The sequence below is a fragment of the Seriola aureovittata genome, chromosome 6 (genome assembly GCF_021018895.1).
Source record: "Seriola aureovittata isolate HTS-2021-v1 ecotype China chromosome 6, ASM2101889v1, whole genome shotgun sequence".
NCBI lineage: Eukaryota > Metazoa > Chordata > Actinopteri > Carangiformes > Carangidae > Seriola > Seriola aureovittata.
This window is the reverse complement of record NC_079369.1, coordinates 21,409,662-21,424,027: the sequence shown is the minus strand read 5'-3', so window position 1 is coordinate 21,424,027 and position 14,366 is coordinate 21,409,662. Positions and strand designations below refer to the sequence as shown.

The 14,366-nt window shown below is 39.5% G+C and overlaps 1 protein-coding gene across 1 annotated transcript in view; it reads left to right on the top strand.

Moving 5' to 3' along the window:
* LOC130171172 (collagen alpha-1(XXIV) chain) overlaps nucleotides 1–14,366 on the top strand; it is an 89,514-nt gene that overhangs the window by 34,273 nt on the left and 40,875 nt on the right. The window contains exons 12-22 of the mRNA XM_056379032.1: nucleotides 377–421; nucleotides 1,371–1,424; nucleotides 2,109–2,153; nucleotides 7,532–7,585; nucleotides 7,976–8,020; nucleotides 8,457–8,510; nucleotides 9,022–9,075; nucleotides 9,748–9,801; nucleotides 12,007–12,060; nucleotides 12,143–12,196; nucleotides 14,283–14,327. Coding sequence (XP_056235007.1) covers nucleotides 377–421; nucleotides 1,371–1,424; nucleotides 2,109–2,153; nucleotides 7,532–7,585; nucleotides 7,976–8,020; nucleotides 8,457–8,510; nucleotides 9,022–9,075; nucleotides 9,748–9,801; nucleotides 12,007–12,060; nucleotides 12,143–12,196; nucleotides 14,283–14,327 — 558 coding nt within the window. The remainder of the gene's footprint in view (nucleotides 1–376; nucleotides 422–1,370; nucleotides 1,425–2,108; nucleotides 2,154–7,531; nucleotides 7,586–7,975; nucleotides 8,021–8,456; nucleotides 8,511–9,021; nucleotides 9,076–9,747; nucleotides 9,802–12,006; nucleotides 12,061–12,142; nucleotides 12,197–14,282; nucleotides 14,328–14,366) is intronic.

Below are 14,366 nucleotides of genomic sequence, written 5' to 3'. Positions count from 1 at the left end.
AAGTAAAATGTCATTGGTAGCAGTTATTTAAATCTTTAATTCACAGCTTTAAGATTATTAAGTTACAGAAAAAAAAATGTGGGGAAAATGAATGACATCACTCATTCCTTCATTCCTGTGAGATTCCAGTCTCAAGGAAATCTGGTCATTATGGCTCTGTTGTGGCTTGCTGCACATCAGTGTGGTTTCTGCCAACGGAACTTAATTCAATATGATGAAACAGATATAACTTGTATACTTACTTACTACTCCTTATAGCCTGTTAAAGTCTCTTAATTTCAGAGAAATCTGTTCCTGCATCACTTCCCTGGGAACAACATCATGTCATGTCCCACATTTGAGTTATTTATCCACTTTTTTTTTTTTTTTTGTCTAGGGCATTCCTGGTCCTGTTGGAAATCCTGGCCCCAAAGGAAGACACGTAATAATGAATCACTTGAGATTTCTGCTACATTTTGAAGTTGATTCTTCAGACAAACTATAAACCTATGTACCATTTGTCAATAACTATGGGGAGCCATCTGCAGGCATGATTGTCCGTGTTATCTCATCTGAAAATCAGGGAAATTGTAAGAACTGATTAAATGCTCTTAAAACAGCTTTGCATGACTTCCAAAAAAAGCCCCAAGGACATCAAAATAAGATTAATTTGTGTGCTGCATCTGTTGTGAATGTGCTAAAGCAGCACAAGACTAAGGACCAATGGTTAAACAGCATACAAAGAGAAAAGCCGACAGAAATAACTCCTTTTAAAGGATTTAACACTGTTCAACATGTGGCAAATCACATTGGAAATGTTGCCATGTATTTTGGCATAGATCCTGCAATGCCAAGTTTGTTCCAGGGTGGCACTGAAAAAAATTACAGTTAGATTAAGATAGAGACAGATGGAATGTCTAGGTTGGGCCCTCACACTGTGAAAAGTTAATGTTCTAAAAACAAGCCTTAGCTTCTCTGTGTTGAGGTTGCCAAATGGGCAGGCAGCCCAGTGTCTGTTTTATCCAAAGGGTTTTTTCTGGAACACTGAGCGATGTCTGGCTAACTGGATCAAAGTCTGTGGCCCAAGGGCTGTTGTAAGCCAGCCCGCAAGCTCACCAATACACTCACTAATCTTGCTTCATTAAATAAGCATTATTTTCACACTATGTCAATGCAAATTTGATCTTGATGAACAACTTAGGGAAAGGGCATCTTACATGCTACTGCATATGTAAAGTAAAGATCAGATAAAAAATAAAAACGTAGATTAAGTAATAAGAGCAAAGCAAAGCAAAGCGAAATTAACTACTGGTCATTCCCCTGTAGGGAGGTGTATATACTTCAAATTGAGGCTATTTCTTATATTGAATGTGGATGTACTTCTCCCACAGGGTGTTGTGGGTGATGCAGGGGAGAGGGGGCCTCCTGGTCCTGATGGCAATGAGGTGAGAACCGTTGTCGTTCTCCTGGTGTTTTCATTTGTCCTCTTTTTTGTCTTATACTTTTCATCTCTGCCTGCTATTTCACTTCTCTCTCCTCTATCTCCAAAGTCTGGGTCTCCCTGTGTGTCATTTGTCCTCTCTCATAAGTGACTGTGTGTACAAATGCACTGTATTCAGCTATTTCCTGCATTATCTAACTCAACTATGTGGTCTTTTTCTTGTATGTTAAGGGTTAAGGCCTTTTATCACCACTTCCAAAATGTATCAATATTGTGTAACACAAGAACAAACAAAAAAAAGATTTTGACGGACAAACCAAGTTAATTTTTTTTCAAGAAACAAACTACATTCAGTTGGCCGCGCAGGGAATTGACAGAAACTGTTATAGTCTAGTAAAGCATATAACTTTATCAATAGGTGTCACAATATTCACATATAGATTAGCCTAACATTACTGAGCATTTTAGGTTTTTATTCAGTGGGCAATTATACAAATTACTGAGCCGCCTTAACAAATGTTTGGGTTTCAGACATTAATATGTTTAGATTTGATGTCATTCAGGGGGATTGCACCTGAAAACGTAGTTACACTTACAGTATTTCCAATGTAGCCTTGGGAATGAGGAATGTGCAATACTGTAAGTGTCCTGTCCTGTGTACTTAGGATGTTGCTGTGATGTTTCACAGGGGCCTGTTGGTGGGATTGGCATTAGCGGCTTTCCTGGTCTAAGGGTGAGTATCAGTTTTGCAATGTTGTCATTTTTATTAATATGTTATATTTCCCAAGCTGAATGAGAGCTATGTTTAATCTCTCATTCGTTTGCCTCACAGTTCTACTTCTGTCTATCCTTGTACTTGTTTTCGAGGTTGCTTGGGTGTCCTTCTTTCATTCTGCTCGTCTGTCACTAGTTGTTAGGTTAGGGTTTGGATGACCGATAGCAGGATGTGTTGTGTTGCTGCACGAATGATGACTGAATTTATGTGACGTGAATTTTCATGCAGCCAGCAATTTTTTGCGTTGGCTTACTGTAGTACTTAAGCCAGTGTTTTGCAGTCATTGTTAATGATTGCCAGTACTGAAATCTTTGAACTGTACTCAGGTGACTATCAAGAGTCAAATATTTCATGCACTTTAAGAGTTTTCTGGCAAGGCTTCTAGTCTAATCCACAGGGACTTGATAGAATATAAATAGGATGGGATTCAGAAATAAACTGTTGTAGCTCCACATAATGAGTCATTGTCACTGCTAACCCCATGGCAGTGTCAAAAAAAGTCCAAAGCAGTAAAGATAGTTTAGCTGAGAGGTTTAAAGATATTGTAAAAATTCACTTTCAAATGGGGCAAATGTCCCACATGCATAATACGGCAGATGTTCAGACTTAAAACAGCAGTACCACTGTTGATATGACGTCTAACATCACAATAATATCATGTTATTTTTCTCTAATATCAACCAATGACCAACCTATCTCATTAATTAATTAAGTAAAATTACTGGTAGCAACACTCCTCTACTGCTTGGGAGAACAGTAAAACTCCAAACAAACCAGACATATCACCATGATAAGCAACACCTTTTATTCTGCCTATTGTCACCTGCAAGAGTCACTCCATTCCTGCATCATGGGCTCTGACCACAGTTGTACATGTTGGGTACAATGAAGGGGACCATGCATTATGAGGGGTGCATGTCAAAAGTCAATTTTGAAGTAAAAGAAAAAAAAAAACAGTGTCTAGCTCTGTCAAAGCAAAATAATTCACAACCCCTTCAGTCAGTTTTAGTAATCATACAGTTTCACTCACAGGTCTTAAATGTTACCAGCATGACCACCAGGGAGGCTCAGTCTTGAGTGAGAAAAAAATCTAGATTCTCACTGGTCTAAAGATGTCTTTTCACTGTGGAATGTGCAATTGTTAAAAACTGAGTTCACAGAGGCCTCTTAAACATGTCCATGTTAGCAAACTAGATACAATTCTATGTGCCACTTTTCCTGTGTCACAATTTCAAGCTTCATTTTCACTGGTTTGCTGTCCTTACAACATGGGGATTTATTGGGGTGTTTGAAAGGTCACTCAGTGTGGCGCTAGACACATCTGGATGGATGGGGTTTCCTTAACCTTCACCTCAGCTACTGGCTGTAAGTCAACTTTACTACTGACACAGTCAGACATGAAACATGTAGACATTATCTTTAAGATTTCTCTTTTACTTGACAACGTTATTATCACAGGGTTAGACATGTAGGGCAATCAAAATATGAAGAATACCACAGCTACAAAGCAAACCCCATGTGAATTTTTCACTACATCTGAACATTTCAGTGTTTGACCCCAGAGTTGCGGACTAACATTATGGCACCATGTGTCGCTGTAAAAATTAGTAGCAACATTTTCAAAAGGAAATCATTGTCACTCCAGGTTAAAAGTGGTCAGGATTTGAACCAGACGCAGCGCTGCTGGTACCTTACTGTCACAAACTAACATATCAAGCTTGTCTGTTCACTTAACTTCTCTGTGAAGTGCACAGAGATGTGACTCACTGCTTTTTAGTCTTCAGTTTGGGTGTTTGACTTCAAAATTCACTGAGCCTCACGATCAAACCCACACCCTGGGTAATTTGAAGCATTTCTCTAACAGAGGTCAGAAACACTTGAGCTGTGTTTCTCTGAGTCCTTACGTTTTTCATATGGATGTTGGACAAAACTCAGAGCTTGTCACTGAATAGCATTTCTTAGAGCATTTTAATTTTTGGGTGTTGGACTTCAAGTCAGGATCAAACCCACATCCTCAGCCCTGACTGTCTGGCTGACTGATGTTATACCATTGGTCAGCCAAATGTTGTGTAACTGAGTGCCAAGGTTACACCATTAACCGACTTTTCAGACCCCTTTAGCAACCTTTTTCTTTTTTTTTTTTTTTTAAAGAAGCATTTGGCGCCAAATCTAGTGACTTTTTTCCATAGAAGAGAGTCACCAGTATCGCCCCTTGAGTCCAAAGTTTGGTTTTCCCTCCACATGCAAACCTCTCTATGCTGACCACAGGTCAGCTGATATGACTGAGCTTCTAATTGGACTAACTTGTGATCATTCAAATGATCTGTGATCATTTCACAAATATACAGCACAGCTGTTGCCTTTAATTATGGTGATTTTGTCAGATGACATAGTGGTTATAAGATCAGGATTTTAGCAGTGCAGTGCAGCAGCTTGGAAATAGCTTGGAAATGGCTGCTGATCACATGTAGTCTTAATGGGCCACGTTTCAGAAAGTATTCCAAGACCTATTGTAGGAACCTTTCCAAGAACTATTCTAAGACCTTTGTCTACGTCCTGTGTCAGACAATTCAGTTAATTACCCGAGGATTGAACCCACAAACTCAAAATTTCAAAACAGTCCTCTAACACACTGAACAGTTTGGTCAGACATTAAGAATTACACACACTGGGTTGTATTTCCTTGAGCCTTTGATTCGTCCCTTTGGCTGTTGGACTTTAAAATTCACTGAGCCTTATAAACATGGAACCTCAAAACTTCCAAGCAGCCTTTTAACACACTGAGCTATTCTGTTTTGACCAACTTTCGCAGGTTATGGTAGCCAAGTGTAAAGGCAATGGACTAACAGGACTATTCAGAAGTTTTGAGGTTGTGGGTTTGATCTTCAGGCATACTGTTAGACTTTCAAGTCACACACCCGGAGGAAAGACCCAAAAGGCTGCTGGTGAGATAGCTCAGGGAATGGGTTTGTTGTCTGTGAGTTGCTTTGAATTTTGAAGTCAGACAGAAAAAGTAGAAATCTCTAAGAAATAGGGCTTCAGAGTCTGTGTTCAAACAGCAGTAAGAGGATTACTCTGGCGTTTTGAGGTCTTGGGTTTGATCGCCAGGATCTGCAGGATTAGGCACTTCATGTATGCATTGATAAATTCATAGAGCTGATGATACGGATTTGCATGTGGTGCAAAAATCACTTATTATGGATATGGCTAATCGTCATATCTCCAAAATGCTGGAGTTGAAGATTTGTTTATATTACAGATTGTGTATTACTCATGGTTTTTCACAAACTACAAAAAAATTGTAAAATTTTTGTACAAAACTTACCCAACCCCCCCACACAACAATAGGAACAGAAAATAATTATTAATAATTAAAGCTGATGTAGTGGTTACTTGTCTTTATATCAACAAATTATTGCCAGTAAGTACTTTTGAGTAATCACACAAGAGAGCCAAAATAGTTACACCTCCTTAATCCAGTCTTTGATGTAATTCATATTCACTCAATTTTCCAGCTGACTGATTTTGACAGAAGATCCAACAAAGGACTTTAATTTGACATCTAAAACTCATTTTCACTTCCCAGTGTCAGTCACACCCTTGTGGCTTTAGTTGTGCTCACTCACTTATTGAAAGGCAATTACACAAAGTTAGACCTTTAGTTAAGTAATCAGAAAGGGAGCAGTAACAGAGCAGCAAGTGTTCGTTCTGGTATGCACTTGATGTCTTTGCCAGTGTGTGACTCAACAAAATGTGATGCAGCCAGACACTCTTTCAGAGCTTGAATGAAAAACAAAAAGGTGAAGTAGAGACAAAAATAGTTTGAAGTTATATAGGCTGTGTGTGTGTTTGTGTTCTTGTCTGCATTTGTTACTGTTTCACTACTCTTAACTTGAAATAGTTTTTGATTTTTTTGATCATTTTCACATGGTGTGGTTAGGTCTACATATACAGTAATTTAATGTACTTTTCCCACTGGCCTGTTGCGTCTCAAGTACATGATATAGTTTAGTATATGATGCACTGGGTGCTGAGGCATTTGTTTGTTTGATTGGACTTTCTGAGGCTACAAGGATTGTGTTGAAACAATACAACAATATGTTTTTTTGTTTAGTCTTTCATCACTTGTCATCCTGTGTGCCTAGGAGATAATGTTTTTGGATGATCTCTAACCACCTGGAAGTCAGGCTACATCTTGACAGCGGTTTGAGCAAAGGCTCTGTGTGGGATGTTGATGTAGCAGATCACGTCACTCAGGCTGGTGAACACCAGAGTTTTGGGGGAAAGTTTTTATCTCCTCCTTTCATTATGTCATTTTTCATGTGTTCTCTGCTGAAAGCTTCTCCTGATGGAGTGCACATGATAATTGCCCGTCCTGCTGCAGTACCACAGAGGAGCTGCAACATCAAACACGGGCCTTACACGGTCCAGATGGAAACCTACTTTAAGCCACATGTCTTTGATGACATAACATTAAGCCATGTTCTCTCACTTGACTCACTTTTTTTTTTAATATTGGAAAGATTGACAGTTTGATTGTTTTGAAAACACCTTGAGTACACCTGAGTACCTTGGTAGAAACATTTTGAGTTTCTGGCCCCTTTTTGCTGAGAAGTGAGATAAGAAGTTCAAGGTTCCTAATTATCATTGCATCCATTTGTATTCACTATTTAAGCATGAGGCAAATACTGTCTTTATTCATGCTTGTCTTGGATTCAATACTGACAGAGACATCTTTTCAACCTTACTCCCTTCTTCTTTAGGCCTTCCTACTGTCTCAAAGAGAAAAAAAAACTTGAGTGAGCAGGCTGCCTACTTTGCTTAATGAACATGTTTACTACAATATCAAAGAAATCCACACCTACAGTGTGGCCTCAGACTGCATTTAGTTAAATGTATTTGTGTATACCTATGTGAATGGTATGTATATGTGCTAAAGTACACACACACATCAATGTCACCACAACATCATTGCTACGGACACTGTTATAGCAATCACAGTGAAAACCATTCAATCAGCGGCCAGCAGAACTTCCTGTCTGCTTGTAAAGGGTACTTTTCAGTCTAGCCACACATTCTGGCCATTCCCACCTTGCCTCTGTCAATTAGAGTGGATATTGAGGGCTGGCAGTGGTGAGCAGGGCCAAGCCCAGACCCATACAAACAACTGAATGCAATGTCTGCACAGCTTAGTTCTGTTGTGACAAAAAGGAATGCTCTGTGTAGGAAACGGGCAGATAGTGTGTGTGTGTGTGTGTGTGTGTGTGTGTGTGTATGTCTGTGTGTGTCTGTGTACTTGTGATACATAAATTCCATTGTGTACCTTCTCTCCACAGGGGGACCCAGGGCCTGAGGGACTGCGAGGACTGCCTGGTCTAGTGGGACCTCAGGTAGGCTAGACATTTGCTACTGCAAATGCTCTAAATTTTGGGAAATTTGCTGTGCCATACTGTTGTTAGTTATATTAAACCATTGGAATCTGTAAACTATTTACTGTTTGTATGTTCATGTCATGAATCCAGTACCAGAATATATACTTATTCTGACATGTCAAAATCTATAAAGATAATTAAGTGTGAGAAAGAACTTTCAAAGCTTTTGCCACAATGTCAACTTTTGTCATTCATCAGGCTCCTCTTCCTTCTTCACGTCAGATGCAGAGCCCTGCTTCAAAACAAATCTTGTCATTGGTTCCTTGCAAAATTTTCTCCTTCACTCTCTTTCTCTCTAACTTACTCAATGGTCTACTTGTCCTCCCTCCTTTCTTTTGTCTGTGGCAGGGCCCAGCAGGACGAGCCGGCCTGCCTGGATTGAAAGGTGATAAGGTGATCTAAATATTTATATTATTGCAATGTATCCGTATTTAATGTGTCGGTAGCCCAACTCACATAATTGGACATATTACAAGAGATCATTTGACATTTTGATAACAGCCACCATATAAACTCAAATTTAATATCATGATAATAGACAGAGTGCATTAGCAGTTGGTTATTAAATATTGACATTTCTCCATAATGGAAAAAATGTATTTGGTCTTTACAATGTGGCCATTTGTTTTCATGATATCTAAACCTAAGCTGAACTTTGATAGCAACTTGATAGCGGTTTACATGTGTTGCTGCATAATGTTCATGTATCATACAGTATATACTGTAAGCAAATGTTCTGTGCCTATCTATGTTTAATCTATGGTTATATTGTGATCACTGTGGCAGGGTAGTGTTGTGTTATATCTCTGTATGATACTGTGAAATTTAGGGTGAAGTGGGACAAAGGGGCCAACCAGGAGAGATGGGGTACCAAGGTGATAAGGTAAGTCTCCTTTTATACAAACAAGATTTTAAGGAAAACAGACACACACACCATGTGAGCACTATGTGGTATGAAAAGAACAACCCACATCAGTTGGTCTGACTGGTAAAATTCCAGCACAATACTTTTTTTTTCACGTTTTTTCACTTGATGATACGTTTACAACAAATGCATGTTTTTGTTTTTCTTAATTGTTTAAACATGTAGAAGTGATCTCCTTTTCCCTCCTGCTGCGACAAATAATTGGACAATAACAGGATATATAGAGCAATATTTGTCTTTGCTAAATCAGGAATACATTAATCAAAACATTTTCCCCAATCAGAAGCGCATTGTGTGTGTCTGAATAAATGCAGATGTTGATTCATTAATCACATGAAGTCACCACACAATGCTTGTGCCATGTAAATATGGGTGTATTTGCATGGAAATGGATGCAACAAACAGACACACAAACACACGCAAACAATGTGCAAAACCAGTTTGAGAGTGTTATGTCTGTATGTTTCAGGGTGCCGCTGGTGTGCCTGGTCCCACTGGGCCAAGAGGGAAACCAGGACCACCGGTATGTTCGTGTGAGTGTGTATGTGTCTGTGCAGCTTTTATAGACAAAGCCATGTAAACACAGTGTACCACAATGAGATCTGGACTCTATTTGTTTTAGCTTGTAAACTAAAGTTAGTTCAGTCACATTCACAACACATCAGCTTTATTGTGCATTTGCAGGTTAGTGAGCTCCAGCTCTTATCCCTAGATTCGCAAATGCAGCAACACAATACATGATGAAGACGAAGCAAGTAAGGGCTACTACCTGTGAAGTGAGAGAGAGAGAGAGAGAGAGAGCGCTCCATTGTGTTTGGGCTTAAGTGTCTCATGATTGATTGAGTGACCGGAATTCAGTCTTGCTGCTTGATAACATACCCAGTGTACATGAAGCCCTATGTATGTCACAACTGATCAGTTTGTTGTTTGTACTATGTCAGTGTAAATAAGCTTTTGTTGCATCATATGCTTCAAATGGCTAAAAGAACACAACGTGGCATTGTATTGAGTCATTACTATGATTTTTCATATCCACACTTAAAATTTCATGATGAAAAAATATAACACATTATCTAAGAGGCGACAGAGAGGCAGGGGACTTGTATATGAGAAAAATCAGTGACAAGGAAAACACATTTAAGCTGGGAAAAATATCTCATTTGTTTTTGTCTTCATGTGTTCTTTTTTTAAACAGGGTAGAATTGGAGAGATGGGGGCACAAGGACCACATGGTCCTCCAGGACCAGAGGTAGGACATACACATGATAAGTTTTCATATTCATCATGTCCTTTTATTTTTTCTCAGTTTTCTCAGAATAGAGGCGCATGATCACATTATGTGAACAGTGACCAGTGCTTTGTGTTTAAAGGCTAATGCAGTTATGCTTTGACTTACAAGGAGGGTAGTTCACTTTGTTGTTTACCTGAAGTAAGTAATGTATGGGTAACTACTTATATATTATACTAATAACTTTACTGAAGGACAATTTGCAGCTCTACAGAAGAGGTTGATTTTTTTCCAGGCGAGTAAACCTGATGTCTTGTCTTTTTTTAAAATGTTGCTGTGGGTAAGATTGTGACATAATATTGAAATGCATGGAAAAGGAGCACGATTGAGAAAAAGACAGGAATTAGAACATCAAATTATTACTTAAAGGTTTGTGTGGTACTTTGGCACAGTGTAAAGCACAGGTGGCTAGTGAGCCGGCCCAAACACGGATGCAGCTATGAAACATAATCGTCCTGCTGTATCTTTTCTTTCCTATTAAAGGGTATGTAATGTGGTAGACGCAGAGCCAAGGCCAAGCTTCTTTTATGGATATAAGAGACATAAGAGAGATACAGAAGTTGTCGTTCAGATTTCATTATACTGCATAGGAAACTTGATGTCAGCACCTTTTTAAAACAGAAAAATTAATGTATAAAATATGGTGTAAAATAAATACTTTCAGCTACAATGCACTGCCTGGAGATAATCAAGAACAATGTACTCATTAACAAAGGAATCAAAATGTCATTATTTTCGGTGACCTCTTGTGCCTCCTTCAAAATTCTACTTATATAAATGAAATATTAAAATCTCACAGATTATAATGAATTTTAATGAGCTCATTCATGCTTCCCAGATGATGAACTTCTCACACCCAAGCTTTCCTCTAGTACTACCATCAGGTTAAATTGCAAACTTTGTACACAAGATATTAAATAATTAGTTTTTCTAAATGCTGTATTTGCTGCAGCTATTCATGGTTTGCTGGGACTTCATGCCCTCTCCTTTTGCCAGCTCTAGGCCAGAATTTCCTCTTGTACATCTCAGAGTCTAATGGGAAAATAACAACAACATTTACTAAGTAGGATTTTGTCTTTCTAGGCAATGACTTTTCACTTTGGAAAGTAGACAGCATTGGGTGATCTTATCACCCTTCCTTCATTTGCCACCCTTAAATAAGAAAAAGTCACTCAGATATTAGATATGTAATAAACTAACAAGCAAGGTCCACTGTCATTATCATGACATTTGCTGAACATACACCTTTACTTTAAATGACCCGTAGTACCTTCCTGAGGTTGCATCTTCTTCCTTGGGGACAATGGCAAACTTACTAAATTATTCATACCTCACTGTGACAGGCCGAAACACGTCAGTCTAATGAAGTTATTCTTTACTGCAAGTGTTGCTGGAGTTTTGACCTCTTTGGACCTTTTTTGATTTCTGCATGCACCTTGGAAGTAGGTGAAGTTGTGCCAGAAACCTCACTTTGTTTCTACAGAATTGTGTAGAGTGGGCAATGGAGGCACCAGTCAAGTCGACTCACTAGCCCCAAAACTTTATTACGTCCATGTGTTTCATCAAAGACAATTTTAATCTTTCATCCCTTGGTTTCCTTGTTCGGACATCTCCCTCCAGCATTTCTTGGCTTGGATGTGGAATACCTCACCATTTGTCAAAGAGGTCATTGTTGGTGCTACAAAAAAAAAGTCAAAAGCATGGAAATGTCAAAGACACATTGCTCTCAGGAGTGCAACATGACCATAGGTCACACAGGCCACAGCTAGCACGCGTATTTTCTGAAATGAGTGATTGTGTCCTGGCAGGCGGGCCTGAAGGTATTCAGCCTCTATCAGCTCAGTAGCAATCCATCACTATCTTTACATCAGTTCTCTGTAAGTCTGTCTATGCTCTCCAGCAAGACCCCACCCCTATGTGTGTTTGATTTATGCATGCTGCCTTCAGTGATTTGCAAAGGGGAGTTTACACATAAACAGGCCTACTTAAAACCTCCAATTTTGAATACAGTATAATCCTACCCCACCTGTAATGTACACAAAGGTGCAAAGAGTTAATTTGAAATGTGGTGGCTCATGCTCAACCACTTAGTCAAGTGACTCATGACAGATGGAATAATAAAACCATATACCATAATAATAGTGTCTCTCTTTCTGCTTTTGCAAGGGGTTTCCTGGCGACATTGGAGTACCAGGGCCTAACGGTCCACCTGGACCAAAGGTACAACCATAACTGTTTTTCTCGCCAGCCATTCATCCATTCAGTTCATCCAATTCAATTCATGCATTCGGCTGTGTTTCAGGGTTTGCAGGGAGCCAGAGGGCCCCAAGGCCCACAGGGGCCAAAAGGAATACAGGTGAGACGATTCAACACCCACCTTTATTCTACACATCAGCTCCGCTCTTGACTCACTAATAGAGAAAAGTGGAAAATATGGCTCATTCAGAGATTTCCATTGGATCATTAGTCTGAGGCAAGATTAACTAACACATTGATTCTCATTTAGCATCTAGTCATATCTCAAACTGTTACAGCTTAGCCCTCCCACTAAGCTGGGAGTGTTTTTTCCTTGCGATATCTCTCGGGGCATGTTCCACTGGGTGAAGTCATGATTCACCATTGGGTGCTTATGAAAACAAGGTTGAACATTTTCCAGCCCTGGAAAAAATGAACAGAAGCCTTTGGAAGGCTTACAACACATACACATTTCTATTGTGCTGAAAGTTACTGCCCAGCAACCACTTACAGAGGTTTAGAGTTGGCCAGAGTACTCTTATCTCACAAACATGTTTTTGGTATGAAATCACAACACTTCAGTCAGATATGAGTACACAGACAAAGCTGTTAAACGTTTGATGCCTAAAACTGCCAAAGAAGTTGTATTTTTAAAGTGGATTACATATATCTGACAGCTGAAGTCAATATTATAGGTTTGGTTTGATAGGGAAGCACAGCGAAATATTTTTATAAACTCAGTGTTCTCTTATTTGGATTGTAAGCATTACTGTTATAGGCCACAGAGATATTTTAGCAAGTGATTCATGATAAATCCCTTACAACTGCTTTTTATAGATTTATTGAAATGTAAGTTTGCATGCATGGCTTTTTTAAAGATTGTTTTTGGCTATTCGCCTTTGTCTGATGTTGATAATAGATATACAGACATGAAACATGGTATGCAACAGAGGTCCCTGGCAAGAATAAAACCAGGGAAGTTGTGGTTATAATAATAATAATAATAATAATGATAATTTATTATCATTATTTTGTGAACTGATGTTATTTAGGTGTGGAAATTTCTGTATGTACGAATGAGCCAAAACATTATGACCACTCACAGATGAGTTGAGATGAAGTAAATAATGTTTTTTGTGTAACAGTGGTGCATGTCAAAGTAGTGGGAATAGTGAATAGTGGGCTCTTGTAGTCAGTGTGTTGGATGGAGAGAAACAGCCAAACTCAAACGACTGGGATGGAGAGACTCTGAAATGGCTGGGCTTGTGGTGTGGTCCCAGTCTGCAGTGCAGTGCTGAGTCCCTACAGAAAGCGGTCTGAGGAGGAACAAAACACAAACCGTGAGAAGGTGTGAGGCACCCAAAGCTCAAATTTTTCAGTTATGGTAAGAACACACACTTGTAGGCCAGTCAGAGCGCCCGTGTGTAGGTCCTAACTGGACCTTGGAGCAATGGAAGAAGATTCCCCTGTCCAATGAGTCCTGGTTTCTTTGACATCACATTAACGGCTGGGTGTGTGCCATTTACCTGGGGAAGTGATGACACCAGGATGCACTGTGGGAAGAAAACAAGCCAATAGGAATGTGATGCTCTGGGCAATGTTGTGCTGGGAAACCCTGGGTCCAGGGCATTCCACATGACCTACCCAAACATTTTAGCAGACTAGATACACCCCTTCATTGCAATGATATTCCCTGATGGCATTGGCCTCTTTCTGCAAGATAATGTGCCCTCCCACACTGTATACATTGTTGAGGAATGGTGGAACATGACGAAGAGTTTCGATCAAGCATCTGTGGGATGTGCTGGAACAAGAAGTCCAATCTGTGGTGGCTCTACCATGCAACTTACAGGACTTAAAGGATCCTTTGCTCATGTCTTGGTGCCACATACTACAGGGCACCTGCAAATTTCTTGTGGAGTCCATGTGTCAGTGGATTGTTGCTGGTAACAGCATATTAGTCTGGTGGTCATAATGTTGTGGCTTATCAGTGTATATGATGAATCTCAACAAGTACCTTTTTCATATATCGTGCTATTGTTCATATTGTTTGGTAGACCTGCTGGGTTGTCTGTTGCACTAGCTGTGTTTATATATATATATATATATGTGTGTGTGTGTGTGTGTGTGTGTGTGTGTGTGTGTGTGTGTGTGTGTGTGTGTGTTTACAAATATGAATGTATAATGAACTGTATTGTGTTCTGCAGGGTGAGGAAGGACCACTTGGCCCACCTGGCAGCGCAGGCCCTACTGTAAGAACTCCCAGAATCTCATACTGTATATACACAAAC